This window comes from Ictalurus punctatus, chromosome 23 (genome assembly GCF_001660625.3).
Source record: "Ictalurus punctatus breed USDA103 chromosome 23, Coco_2.0, whole genome shotgun sequence".
Lineage (NCBI taxonomy): Eukaryota > Metazoa > Chordata > Actinopteri > Siluriformes > Ictaluridae > Ictalurus > Ictalurus punctatus.
In genome coordinates this window covers 12,740,004-12,753,741 of record NC_030438.2, presented here as the reverse complement: position 1 = coordinate 12,753,741, position 13,738 = coordinate 12,740,004, and the positions used below count along the sequence as shown (strand labels likewise).

Sequence of the window (13,738 nt, the reverse complement as noted above, 5' to 3'; positions counted from 1 at the left end):
GAATCCCTCACAACAGCACAAATATGCAAAACAGGTGCTGTCTCAAGCACACCTGATGCAACTAATCAAGGGCTTCTCCGGCACTCTCTTTCCACACATTTGCTTTACCTTTGTGAGCACTCACGCATCTGTATCTTGAAAATTAGCATGATGTACAGCACTTTCTTAGCCTTATGAAAAAATCTGCTACGTTTGTATGACAGTTGAAAATAACAAATTTCATGTTTGCGGTCATTCATTACGGTCAAAAATGCTTATAATTTTTTTTGTTGTTGTTTTTTTAACTTATTTAATTGTTCTTGAAAAGACAACTTGAAGCAGTCCCATGACCTCTGGAGATTAAGAGGTTCTGTAACTATACTGCATGTTTCTACATCCCATGTTCAGGAACAGATGTGATCATCTGGAATGAAGTTCTGGAGTATTTTCTTTATATCTTCATTATTAAGGCAAGTTTTTGGCTAGGCCTCAGACCTCATCTATATAGCCTGTGTCGTCTAGTATTAATACAAAGGAGTTTTTTTTTAAAGAAGAAAATTCCCCCGGTGCTCCTTTGACATAAAAGAGGAATGATAATGCGGTTTCATATATGGTCATGTGACTGTTGGGAACATGCCATATCAAAACTCGAAGGTCAAATGCGACAGCAGAGAGCAGTAACCACTCCCACCGAGTGTCCCAAAACCTCCTGACACAATCACTTGAGCTGTTTTTCCACAGCTTACATATAGCAACTGCAAACTCTGGTAGTATAAGTAATGTTTTGCTTTAACATGATACAGCTATTTGTGTTACTGTTTTAAACAGAAGCATGTACATCAGGTCTGTGATCGTTCTCCATTTATATTGGGTATTAGATATTTTTATCTGATTGGTGATTGTGATTATTTGAGAGGCGGAAATCAGTGTAGACACTGCTAATTATTCTTGCATAATGCGCGACTCCTATCATCAGTACTGCAAAACACACCTTCAAACAGACGTGTCGAAATATGACACATGATAAAGGACACAGATCAATATTATGCAATACAGTCTGCCTTTTATTTTTGTGTCTAATCCTAGCTAAATGAAATTTCTTCATGTCACATCCCGCATTGTGGACACACTGGCATTATAGGCAGTTTGTTTGGGCAACACACCACAATGCTAAATTCTGTATGTATGCACTTTTATTTCCCCAAACAGTTTTACTATTCAGCCAATGCTGGATATAATAGATTGGGATTTCAGTTGCATATTACAAATAACCTACTTGTATTTCATATTGTAGTTCATTAGTTACTCTCAGCAATTTCAGGACTTGATATCTGAAGACACCTGAAAATGCTACAGCGAGTGACTTCACAGCTTCGCTGCGTCTACTTACGACTGGACTAATATGGGGGGAAAATTGTTTTTCATCCTTATTAATACTTACAATGACCACTTTCCAGATCCATAATTCTTTTAGATTACCGTCCAGTATTTAAAGCATGATATGGCAAAACCTTAATGCGGCAATCTGGAAATATAATACCTTGTTACTGAATACTGGGGCTTTCTGCTTATCTGTTTGACAAGAGTGAACTCAGCATTTATAGGACAATGAGCATGCACCTGTCTCACCTGCAACTAAAAGGGATGCGGCTAAAGCTATTTCACATGGATATCTCATTTCCTATGCACCTTTCCAAAAAAATGTTATTTGCCAACATATTTTTTTAAAACTTAAACTGCAAAATAATTCAACTTAAGACTGGACTGGATTTGACCAAACCAAGGTTAAAGGCTTCTTTTGCCTGTACAAGAATACTTTTCATATTAATAATGTGTCTGGCCTTTTCAGTCTTTTCAAAATAGCAGAGTGAGAGAACTATAAAAGCAATATACTGCAGGCTTCAATTGATAACATTTAACACTTCTTGGAACTAAAAGGCTTTTATGAATCCCTTCATACCTCTGAATGCCTGGACTCCACCACTGCTGTGTCACATTATTGGAATGGAATATCTCTTTCTGCCATCTCAGAGGGAGATGTACAATTTATCCTTTACTCCCTTTTACTCAGGGGCTTACGGAAAACTGGCACTCACCGGAATTTTACAATAAGATTTCAGTTTAAGACACGCCCAGTTTTCATGTTGATAATAATATTTGACAAACTCCAGAGTCTTTAAAAATGTCATCCATCTACCTGCTTTTTTAAAAACAAAGGATAACATTCCTATAGATGCATTTTTTTATATATATATATATATATATATATATATATATATATATATATATATATATATATATATATATATATATATATATATATATATAATGGATTGCAAGACAACCAAAGGACTAGCCCATAGACTATAATATTCTTTCCATTCTGTCCATGCTGTTAAAAGACCAAAGATGTTAATTATAGACATGGTACTGATAACATACACACTCTCTTCTAATTGTAGATTTTCTCAGCAAAACCAGAGATCCTGTCTTAATTCTCCATTTGGATGCGGAATTAAATGAAGGTTTATATTTTTAGTAAGTAAAAAAAACCAAATAGGCCACAAATTAAACAACGTAAACAAACTATTCAAACCCAATGGTTACGGTTGGCACCAATAACAGTTTATTTGTCTATTTCTCAGTTCACAAACCTGAGGTGACTGACACAGCAAATTATTCACACTTGGTTAGAATGCTCTCTCTTGACTACTGTGCTTGCATTATTTGTGCGGTAGGTTTTTCAAGGAACGTATTTGGGTATATTCCGGCTTTTATTTTGAGTAGTAAAAACCACATATTAAATCGTGTCTACGGCACTCGTCACAACCGAAACTGTCCGAGTCCTGCATAAGGCCTGGTTTATACACTTACATATTTGTGAACATGTGAGGACATGATGTGCAGGTGGTTGCATAGGTGTCTGTCATCAGATTTGTCAACTAGGCTCATGGTTCTCGAAACAGGCTCCGAGGTCCCTTAAAATCACGTGACTGTGTTGGAGATTTATATCAACCGAGCACTTTTCAAACTACTGGGGGGTGACACACTCCAGGCAATAACTGACACGTCTGACTGTTGAAAAACCTATAAAACCTTCCAGTTCAGCTGGGGGGATCTCCTATGAGTGATACAGGGTTAACCGTGCTTTAGCGCTCACTGGCAATTAATAATCGTTTATTGAATCACTATAGCTAAAGTTGAAATATTTTAAGTGACATATGCACATATTCTGTATTGATGATAGGACCTGACATTCTTTAAATAAAGTAAGTAAGGCTTGCTGGAAAAACGTTGCACGAAACAGACAGTTACTATAGAGACAAACCGACTCTTGCAGAACGTGAACATGTCATTTTTAAAACATATTTTAGAATTAGTGTTATCTAACTCTGTGAATGAATTTTTTGCCGTTATTAGCTGCCTGAGGAGCAAAATGAAGCATATGGGGTCAAAGCAAACTACTCCGGCGTGCATTAAAAGGTGTATTATGCCCTGTTATTGGGATCCACATAGTGCTAAAAGCAAAGTACATAGTTACTCGTTGTTTTTATAGACAAAGGTGTATAAAAGCGGGTCAAACTGGTAGACAATTTTTGCTTCCCAGTTATTTTCTAGCTGCCGTATTATTGTCTAATTTGTGTTGTGTTATTTTCTTTAAAAATAACTTGTCTACGAAGTTTAATTGTTAGTGGTAATTCACGAATTGTTTGTTTTTCTTTCTCCACCATTTCAGCTGGCAATGACAGTCTACCAGCTTGACCAGTTTGGCCTGTGTTTTGGGAGCTGGTAGCTGGTCAGATACCAGTCAGGTGGATTTTTCAGCAGGGATGGTAACCTGAGAGAATATTTAACGCTGCTGTTCACTGCTAATGGAGGTTATATAACTAAGCTTATTTCACAATTTGAGAAAAGCAAAATACTTGAAGGGTGTGTCTTCAAGTGAAGGGGGTTCCTATGGCCTCAAACACACCCACTAGCCTTTTCCTATAGATGTGTCTGAAGCTCATTTGACTAAATATTACAGGCTGGTAGTGAATCCACTGCTCTGGCACTCATCACTGACTGAAAAGTGGACTTTACTATGATGTTTTCTGGTTTCTATAAAGTACTTGAATGAGTTCCATGGTCAGTATGGCTTATCTACATCTGGTTGAGCTGAAATGTTTTTCATATTTCAACTTGTCAGCATGCTGGAGTGAGCTGAGGAGATGTGTATGGTGGCACTGACTAGGGATGAAACGTTGCCGGATTCATGATAAACCACGATAAAATTCCTCGACGGTTAGTGTTACCGTGAACATTTAATTATCATTAAAACCGTCCGCGATTCTCGTGTTTTGTAAAATTTGCGGTAAATGCTGTCCAAACACACCCAGCATGAGTCTGACGCAGGCGCAGCATGCAACATTGATTTTTGAGTGTGAAAACGGACCACACTTCAGATTTGGTCCTCTTGGAAGGTTGGAAAATCTCCCGAGCGTCGTCACTGCCTTCCGCCGTGTTCTCTAACTGAACTAAATGATTGCAGCAAGCCTAGTGACAACCATCCATCATTTTATAGTCAAATATGAAACCTGTTTAAATGATTTCAGTTTGTGTATCAGTACTTTTTGTACATTTTCAGTACATTTTAACAATACCGTGATAATACTGATAACTGTGATAGTTTTGGTCACGATAATTATGATATGACATTTCCATACTGCTACATCTCTAGCGCTGACCCACAATCAGTCCTCAGGGACTATTGGTCAGGTATTTCATTCTGCTTGATGATAAAAACAACTGAAGAAAAATAATAATTGGTTGGGCAGATTAGTGTTAATGATAATTTCGTAAGCAGGAAAAGCATGTAGCTTCACTGTAGTTGAATAACTTTAGGCAGGTGACTGTATTAGTGTTGTGATCGTGGTATAGCGACATTCTGTCACGAATTGGTTGAGAAGGCGGATGCACGTGCAGATCGGTGTTTATTAAAGTGAAGCACACAAAAACAAAGACTATGTATGTGAAACAAAACAAACTAGATACACATGGCAAGAACTTGAACACAACATGGGCTAAGTGACTCACAACACAACTACACGACAAAATCTGGACAATGAGGCACATAGAATGCAGAACTTAAATAGTGACACTAATTAGGTGAAACAGGAAACAGGTGCATGTGATCAGTGAAGCATGCGACTTGATCATGATAGGAACCCGATAGGAAGTGTAGTTCTGCGCCATATTCGACACCACAATGACTAATTCCTCTAATTTAGCTTTAATGTAGCCATGCTACATTTTTTTTTTTATGTTTTATCTAGCTACAGTCTAAGAATACTTTTATCATAAGATGTTCCTGCTTTGCATCATCTTCACAGACCTGGAATTGTAATTCACAGTCAGTGTTGTCACTGGTACTAACTGTACACCAGCTCAGATATGTACAAAGGTCATCACGCCCCAGATTCAGACGCGTAAGAAGTTCATTGTGACTGGCAGGAGCCGCAGCCAATCAGGAGAGAGATATTGAGAGAGTGTAAAAACAAACAGGAGAGACAGAGTGAAAGAGTCCAGTACACTCCATTTTATTCTAAGAAAAGGACTGAGTTGGTTTGGTGCAAGAAGATTGGCATTTTAAGGAAACACAATGAATTTGTTTTATCAAACACAAAAAGCACCCCAAATAGTAGGGATGGGCGATATTGACTTAAAACTATATCATGATATTTCTGATAATGATATCAGTAATGATATAAATGTAGTACCCTTCACCACTGTTTTTGCTACAAGTGACAGCTGCATGCAGTCTTGAGAGCCTCAGAAACACAAACATTGATCTAAAAGTAAAAGTGATTTTCTGTAACCAAACCAGATCCAGGTTGTAGAAGTAGCTCGTTGTTTAGCGATAAACTCCTCCTCAGCTTCACGCCTGCCTTCCGCCGTACTTGTTTTCACTCTGCACGTGAGCTGCGAATGGGTCTCACACAGAAATATGTCATTAACTAGACTTTATCATTATCACGGGAAGACTAATTCTTATTGTGGGGAGAATTTCTACCTCTGTATTGCAAACGATAAGATATCGCCCATCCCTACCAAATAGTATACTGAAATCCAGATAACACTGGGATCGCACATGAGTATGACAGAACAGAAATAGCCTGAAGTAAACAAATGAAAAAAGGCACTACTTATGAGAAAACAAGTAAGGGCTGGAAAGACATCACACACATTTTATCCAGCCAAGTATAGAATATCTAGCAAGGATTTTAAAGACGTTTTTTTTTTTTTTTTTTAAAGTTGATACTCGTTACAACTTCCCGAGTCGCAAATATTTTCCTAACACCGGTGTGCCAGTACACAGAATGCTGAGAAATGTGCAATAAATACCAAAACAATGAAACATGTATAGCGTGTATATATTTTGAAAATGTTCAATAAAACTCAGTATTTAAACACATTTCAATACTCACTCACCTGTCAATCATCTTTCCATTTATTGTATTTTTAAATACTGGCGATATTAGTAGAGGTGGTTTACTTTTTATTAAACATTTTTAAATACACTCTCCATGCTTGATTTTCATTTTAGGAATAATTGTGCACTCTATTAAAAATGAGGGGTTTTTTTGAGGTTATGTTTCCTTGTAGAGCTGTATCTTTATCAATAGGGAGCCCAGTTTGGTTGGTGTGTTCAGCAATTTGTAAAATGATCTTTAAAAAAAACAAAAATCCGTGCCATGATATTTTTGTCAGATCGCCCACCCCTAAGTGGAACCTTGGGGAGAGCCTCTACATTCAGCGCACAGTCTGATACATTCTTTGTGTTGAGATTACAGCAGAGCAACCCTTTTCCCTTCAACCAGAGCTTATATTTTAGCTAGCTAGCTAGCTTTAGAGAGCTAGCTAACTCAACGTTAGGCGACTAGTTTGTTGCTGCTGCTGGATCAAGCAGTCACAGTGAGCGCTAACCTGGTACTCTTTCAGCTGGTACTCCGTGTCTCTGACAATCTCACTGATAATCACATCAATAAAATTCTTTTATTCACAAAATACTTCTGCAATACTGAGTAATCGTGAGCTGTCTGTACTTGGGGTTTGTCCCAAACTGTTTACAACCATACCAAATATTATATCACTACACTCTGGTGTCATTGCATTTGAAGTATAATACTTGTAGCTATGAGATTACTAATAACAGTAGAGGAGTAGCACAGCACACCCGACGTTATGAAGTATGATGTTTATCCAGAAGTAAATCATTCCAAAATCTTACATTCTGTAGCGTTAAACATCATTATGCTAGTAAAATGGTAAATGGTGTGCATTTATATAGCGCTTTTATAACCTTAGCGGTTCTACAAAGCGCTTTATGCTGGTTCTCATTCACACACACACACTCGCACACCAATGGTGGCAGAGCTGCCATGCAAGGCACTTGCTTGCCATCGTGAGCAACTTGGGGTTCAGTGTCTTGCCCAAGGACACTTCGACATGTGGATTGATGTGGGCCGGAATCGAATCACCAGCCCTACGATTAGTGGACAACCCGCTCTACCACCTGAGCCACAACCATCCATCCATCCGTCCATCTATTCATGCAACCGCCCGTCGTTCTGAGATTCTCAGATTCTTCGCTATAGCTCAAGAACTATATGTTTGAATATTTGCAGGATGATATGGAATTATGATTGCAACCAGCAGATGATTTGAAGAACTGTTTGGATTTAGATCCAAACAGTCTCAAGGTCACAGCAATAGCATCCTTCCTGTTTGAAATATATTTTAGAAGCATTTCAGGCATACATAGTTTGTCACAAGAAGGACTAGACTTTCTGCCGATGCTGTCATCTTCAAGTTCTAACTTCTTTATTAATTTGTGTAAACAAATGACAAATGACACAAATTAAGACAGTCTTGTAACTACTGGTTCCTGTGTGTGGATTGAGGTAGAGGATTATAGTCCTCAAACATCGCACCTTACCCATTGTGCAGCAGAAAGAAAAATTTAACCCTGAATCTAGAAACTAAATGAAAGATGATTATAAACCTTGGCTTTTTCTATACTTTAGCGCACTGCTAAGGTGAGTCATACTGTAGGGTGTTTTATACAGATGCAGGATGTCACACGTTTTATTAGCTAACTTTTTTTTATGGTTTGATCATAAAAGGACGCAGCAGAAAGGCAATTTAAATGAATAATCAAGCCAACAAAGGAGGACTTCTTGAGAGCACAACTTAGCCTTTGATAACAATGTAGTGTAATGTCACATAAAACTTAGTCATGAGTCATAGAACACAAAGTATATAATGAACAAATAATGTTGAGCCATGAGCGTACATCCGCAACATTAAGGCCATTTCGAATCTCAAATTTTTTAATTTTTTTATTTATTCACTTTTTTTTTATTGCATCCTCATAGTGCAACTTTGTGATTTGATTAGTGCAACTTCTCATTATATTTTTGTGCTTTAGTTCATTTGAATACAGCCTCGTTTTGTTATTCACTGAATGGTGCATCAGGAAGGTGTCATCATGCATTCATGTAAATGTTTGTGGCTTATGCAAGCAGGTTATGCCAGGCCCCACAAAAGCCTATTGTCATACTCCAGCTCTGTGCTTAGCTTTCTGTAATATTTTTTGTGTGTGTGTTTATCACAGAAAAATGCGAAGGGACAGGACCTGTTTGATCAAATCATGTATCATTTGGACCTTGTGGAGGCTGATTATTTTGGACTGCAGTTCATGGACCCGGAGCAGGTTGCGGTGAGTGCTAATCTATAAATAGGTTTGTGTGTGTGTGTGTGTGTGTGTGTGTGTGTGAGAGAGAGAGAGTGAGAGTGAAACAGAAGAAGGTACTGAACTTGAGTCTAAAAGTGTGTGTGATGAAGCCACTCTACATCAATCAGATGTAGATTTTCAGCACTTTACTTCCTCACTGCTATTGTGCTAACTTGTGCTATCTCTCTCTCTCTCTCTCTCTCTCTCTCTCTCTCTCTCTCTCTCTCTGTCTCTCTCTCTCTCCTTCTCATTTTTTCTTCAGCACTGGCTGGATGCTGGCAAACCCATAAAAAAGCAGATTAGATGTAAGTCTTCAACACACATACACACACACCATTCACAGGTATTATAGCATTGAGTGATTGGATCATAGCAGGTGTCTGATGTCCTTTTGCTCGTTATCTGCGGTTCCCATGGTGATGTTTGTTACGAGTGGGTGTAAGAGTGTTTACTCTGTGGATGGGGCAGAAGCCAGTCCTAGTAACCCAGGCAAAGAACACGCCCACCTCAGGTAGCTGGTGTGAAATTGAAACCACTGGCATGTAAAACACAAAGTTGCCCTTAATAGGGACTGGGACTTCTGTGTACTCCGATAAGATGATGTACAGGCTTTCAGAGAGAGAGAGAGAGAGAGAGAAAGCAAAGAGGACAGACAGAGAGAATGCCTACGTAATATGGAACTTATCAATATGTAAAAAGCGTGTAAGGTAAATTCTTTAGGTTTATATGTATTTTAATAAATCAAGCCTGTGTAATCTCTAGACTGGTTTAGCTCAATAATGCACAAATTGGATTTGTCACCGTTTATTGTTGAATTACTTACAATGGATATAAAAAAAAGTCAACACACCCCTGTAAAAATGGCAGGTTTTTGTGATGTAAAAAATGAAACCAAGAGAAATCATGTCAGAACTTTTCTGCCCTCAGTGAAAATTAGGTGGAAAAACAATTCGAAACATTTTAGGGAAAAATAGGAAAAATAAAAAGTTACAGTAACCTGGCTGAGCAAATTGTAAAAGGACAAGACAAAACCTTACCAGGGATGCTACACAGAGACCTTGACAGCATTAAAGGAGCTGCAGGAATATCTGACAATACTGATTACTCTCTGTGACAACAATCTCTCATATACTTCACTTGTTTGGGCTATGGGGTAGGGAGCAATGTGGCAAAATGTGTTCTGGTCCCATGAGACCAATTCCAAAAGGTATAATAATTCCAAAAGGTATGTTTGGTGCAAAAAACAAACAAACACATGACCGAAAGAAAAGGCAAAGCACTACTATGCAGGAATAATCCACAGTCACTTCACAAACACCAAGGACACTAGGCGTATGTGGCAAGACATTCAGACCATCACAGACCTCACCTGTCTGTGATGATGACGCCTCGCTCCCAGATAACGTGAATGATTTCTACACACGCTTCGAAGCACGGAACAACATGCCAGCGAGGAAAACCATCCCTACTCCCAACAGCCAAGTACTTTGTCTGTCTGCAGTAGACGTCAGGGAAATCTCTATCCCGAGTCAACCCACGGAAAGTTGCAGGTTTTGACAACATGCCTGGCCGAGTGCTCAGGGAATGTTCTGATCAGCTTGCAGATGTCCTCACAGACATCAACATTTCCCTGAGCCAAGAAGTTGTCCCTGTGTGCTTCAAGATGACCATCATCCCTGTGTCGAAGAAATCATCAGTGTCCTGCCTGAATGACCACCAGCCTGTTGCACTCGCACTTATCATCATGAAGTGCTTCGAGCGGCTAGTCATGAAACACATAAAGAGCAGTCTTCCCAACACACGGGACCCACTTCAGTATGCATACCGTCCCAACTGCTCAACAGAGGACGAGATATCTGCTGCCATCCATCTGTCTCTAATCCATCTAGACAAAAAGGACAATTACGTAAGTATGCTGTTCATAGACTTCAGTTCAGCATTCAACACAATCATCCCACAACAACTGACAACAAAGCTGAGCCTGCTGGGTTTAAACACTTCCCTCTGCAACTGCATCCTGGACTTTCTGACTGGGAGAACCCAGTCCTTCAGGATCTGCAACTCCACCTCCAGCAGCCCCACACTGAGCACCGGCAGCCCCACACTGAGCACCGGCAGCCCCACACTGAGCACCGGCAGCCCCACACTGAGCACCGGCACCGGCAGCCCCACACTGAGCACCGGCACCGGCAGCCCCACACTGAGCACCGGCACCGGCAGCCCCACACTGAGCACCAGCACCGGCAGCCCCACACTGAGCACCGGCACCCCCCAGGGCTGTGTGCTCAGTCCCTGCTGTTTACCCTTCTGACTCATGACTGTGCTGCAAAGTTCAGTTCTAATCATATCAAGTTTGCTGATGACACTACAGTTGTGGGCCTCAACAGCAACAATGAAGAGTCAGCGTACAGAGAGGAGGTGAACCAGCTGTCAGAATGGTGTAGAGACCACAATCTCTTAATGTTGATAAAACTAAAGAAATGATTGTCGACTTCAGGAGAACCCAAGCGGACCACTCACCACTGTACATCAATGGAATAACTGTGGAGAGAGTCAAAAGCTTCAAGTTTCTTGGTGTGTACATGACTGAGGACCTCTTCTGGACTCTCAACACCACTTGCCTAGTCAAGAAGGCCCAGCAGCGCATCCACTTCCTGTGGAGGCTGAAGAGAGTCAAACTCCCCCCTCCCATCCTCACCTCTTTCTAGAGAGGGACAATAGCCTCACTGTGTGGTACGGGAACCGCACAGCCTCCGACCGCAAGACCCTACAGAGCTTAGACCTGAGTCCAACTAAAATCTGTGGTGTGATCTGAAGCGGTCTGTGCACAGGAGATTCCCTTACAATTTGATGGATCTAGAATGTTTTTGCAAGAAAAAGTGGGAAAATATTGCCAAGTCAAGATGTGGCATGCTGATAAACTCTTAGTCAAAAAGACTGAGTGATGTAATAAAATCTAAAGGTGCTTCAACAAAGTATTTGTCTAGGGACGTGTCCATTTATACAACTAGGTTATTGTAAGTCTCTCCCCCCCCCCCCCTTTTTTTTTATATACTTCGTAATTTCACATAAAACGTGGGAAAAAAATCTGACAAGATTTATCTTACTGTCATTCTTTTACTCACAAAATTCTGCCAATTTAACAGGGGTGTGTAGACTTTTTATACACACTTTACGAGGGTGTGTGTGTGTGTGTGTGTGTGTGTGTATACAGGTAGGTTAGAACTAGCCGGTTTGTATAAATATTTTTTTTTTTTTTTTTTTTTTAATAAAAACCTGGCTGTATAAATACAGCCTTGCCAACCTTGCGCATTTTACCACTGTGCACTGCTATGAGTTCTCACACAAAAATATGCAAAAAGAGCAATCTTCTTTTCCCCCCAATAAAAACAGCAAACGAGCAACTCGACACATGAATCTAGAATTGTGGAGGTGTTTTGACCCCTCTAATATTAACTGACATCCTGGAGGACCTGCCCTCATCCCTTCATCTCGCATTAATTTCTAGTCTCCTCTAGACATTCTTTCTTTAGAATACATGCACCTTTGCTTTCCGTCAAGAAACTGTGGACAGTTTTGCAACATCTCGCATCAAGAGCTCGCTAGTGCACTTCTTTTTTTTTTTTCTTTCTTTTTTTTCTTCTTCTTTTGCTCTTACACCCTCCTATTCTACACAGGCTTCACATTGCTCTTGAGTCATACTGAATGTGTCAGCGAACTGACGTGTGTCTCTATGACAACTTAGTGTGGCCTTGGCTTTTGAATTTGTTTTGCTTTTTGTTTCTTTTATTTCCTTCAGTCTCGGTATACAGATTGCTGTCTTTTGATGAAAATCTCATTTCAGTCACGTTTTCTTTCCATTTCCACTGTACACCATTTAAGCCCCGTTCTCTTCCGCTTCTGGTTCCGTCTTTCTGTCTCTTTCAGACGGCCCACCGTACAGGCTGTTTTTCAGAGTGAAGTTCTACTCTTCAGAACCCAATAACCTTCATGAGGAGTTCACGAGGTAAAAAGTACAGCAGGACTGATTTTGATAGGGTACCATGTGTTATTTCTAGCAAAAGGTGTTTGAGTATTTGCTGTGTGTGTGGAAAAAAGCTTGTATACAGGCAACCTGATCTACGATTTCATTCAGATATTTTTGTTTGTTTCAAAAAATAAAATGCCAGAATGAAGGAAAATGATGTGCAATGGAGTAAGACCATTTTGCCGAAATTTGGATTTAGATCTAGTAATTAGTCAAATTTTGTCCATAATAAATATTCATTTATTTAAAATTGTCTATATTCAAGTTCTTTTTCTTCATATCATTTTATAGTAAATATGTGGCGTATTATTCAGCGATTCGTCTTAAAATATATTATTTGTTAACTACTATGGATTATAACAGCAACTATAATGAGACTATACATGTATGTAATTATGAGGAGTGTTATAAGGGTTAATAAGCTCTAAAGTACAACTATACCCATGTACAATCACAGTGACGATAAAGAACTATAATCAAGTCAAATGAAGTGGAATAATTTGGACGGTGATGATGTAACTGACTGTATTTTTCATAGGTACCTCTTTGTGCTGCAGCTCAGACAAGACATTCTGTCTGGCAAGTAAGAATTGCTTTCACACACTATAGAAATAAAGCCAAACTGTTCAGTAACCATTTTGCTATCCTCCACAAGAGTTCTGTGCCGTATTTTTTGCCGTTTCTCCTCACACAACCATCAGTAATATTTAATGCTTTAGTGTGATCTTAATTCTGGGAAGTGTGACTCAGGCTGTGGCAGTAGAATAGTAATAAGCCACTTCATATTCATGCGATGTTCTGAAGTTGTGGTGGAAGTGTAATATGGAATAAACGTTGCTGTTCTTGCTGACGCTTTCCAGAATCGTATGAGTACGCACGTGTACACACACACGCACACGCGCACACACCCACGAGGTCTTGCTTTCTGCTACAGTCCAGTAGAATCTCTGTTTCAG

General features: G+C 39.5%; 1 protein-coding gene across 2 annotated transcripts in view; it reads left to right on the top strand.

Annotated features, from left to right (window-relative positions):
* epb41l4b (erythrocyte membrane protein band 4.1 like 4B) overlaps nt 1-13,738 on the top strand; it is a 37,998-nt gene that overhangs the window by 4,773 nt on the left and 19,487 nt on the right. For both annotated transcript variants that reach the window (XM_017453180.3, XM_017453181.3), the window contains exons 2-5: nt 8,636-8,740; nt 9,018-9,060; nt 12,683-12,761; nt 13,321-13,365. In XM_017453180.3, coding sequence (XP_017308669.1) covers nt 8,636-8,740; nt 9,018-9,060; nt 12,683-12,761; nt 13,321-13,365 — 272 coding nt within the window. The remainder of the gene's footprint in view (nt 1-8,635; nt 8,741-9,017; nt 9,061-12,682; nt 12,762-13,320; nt 13,366-13,738) is intronic.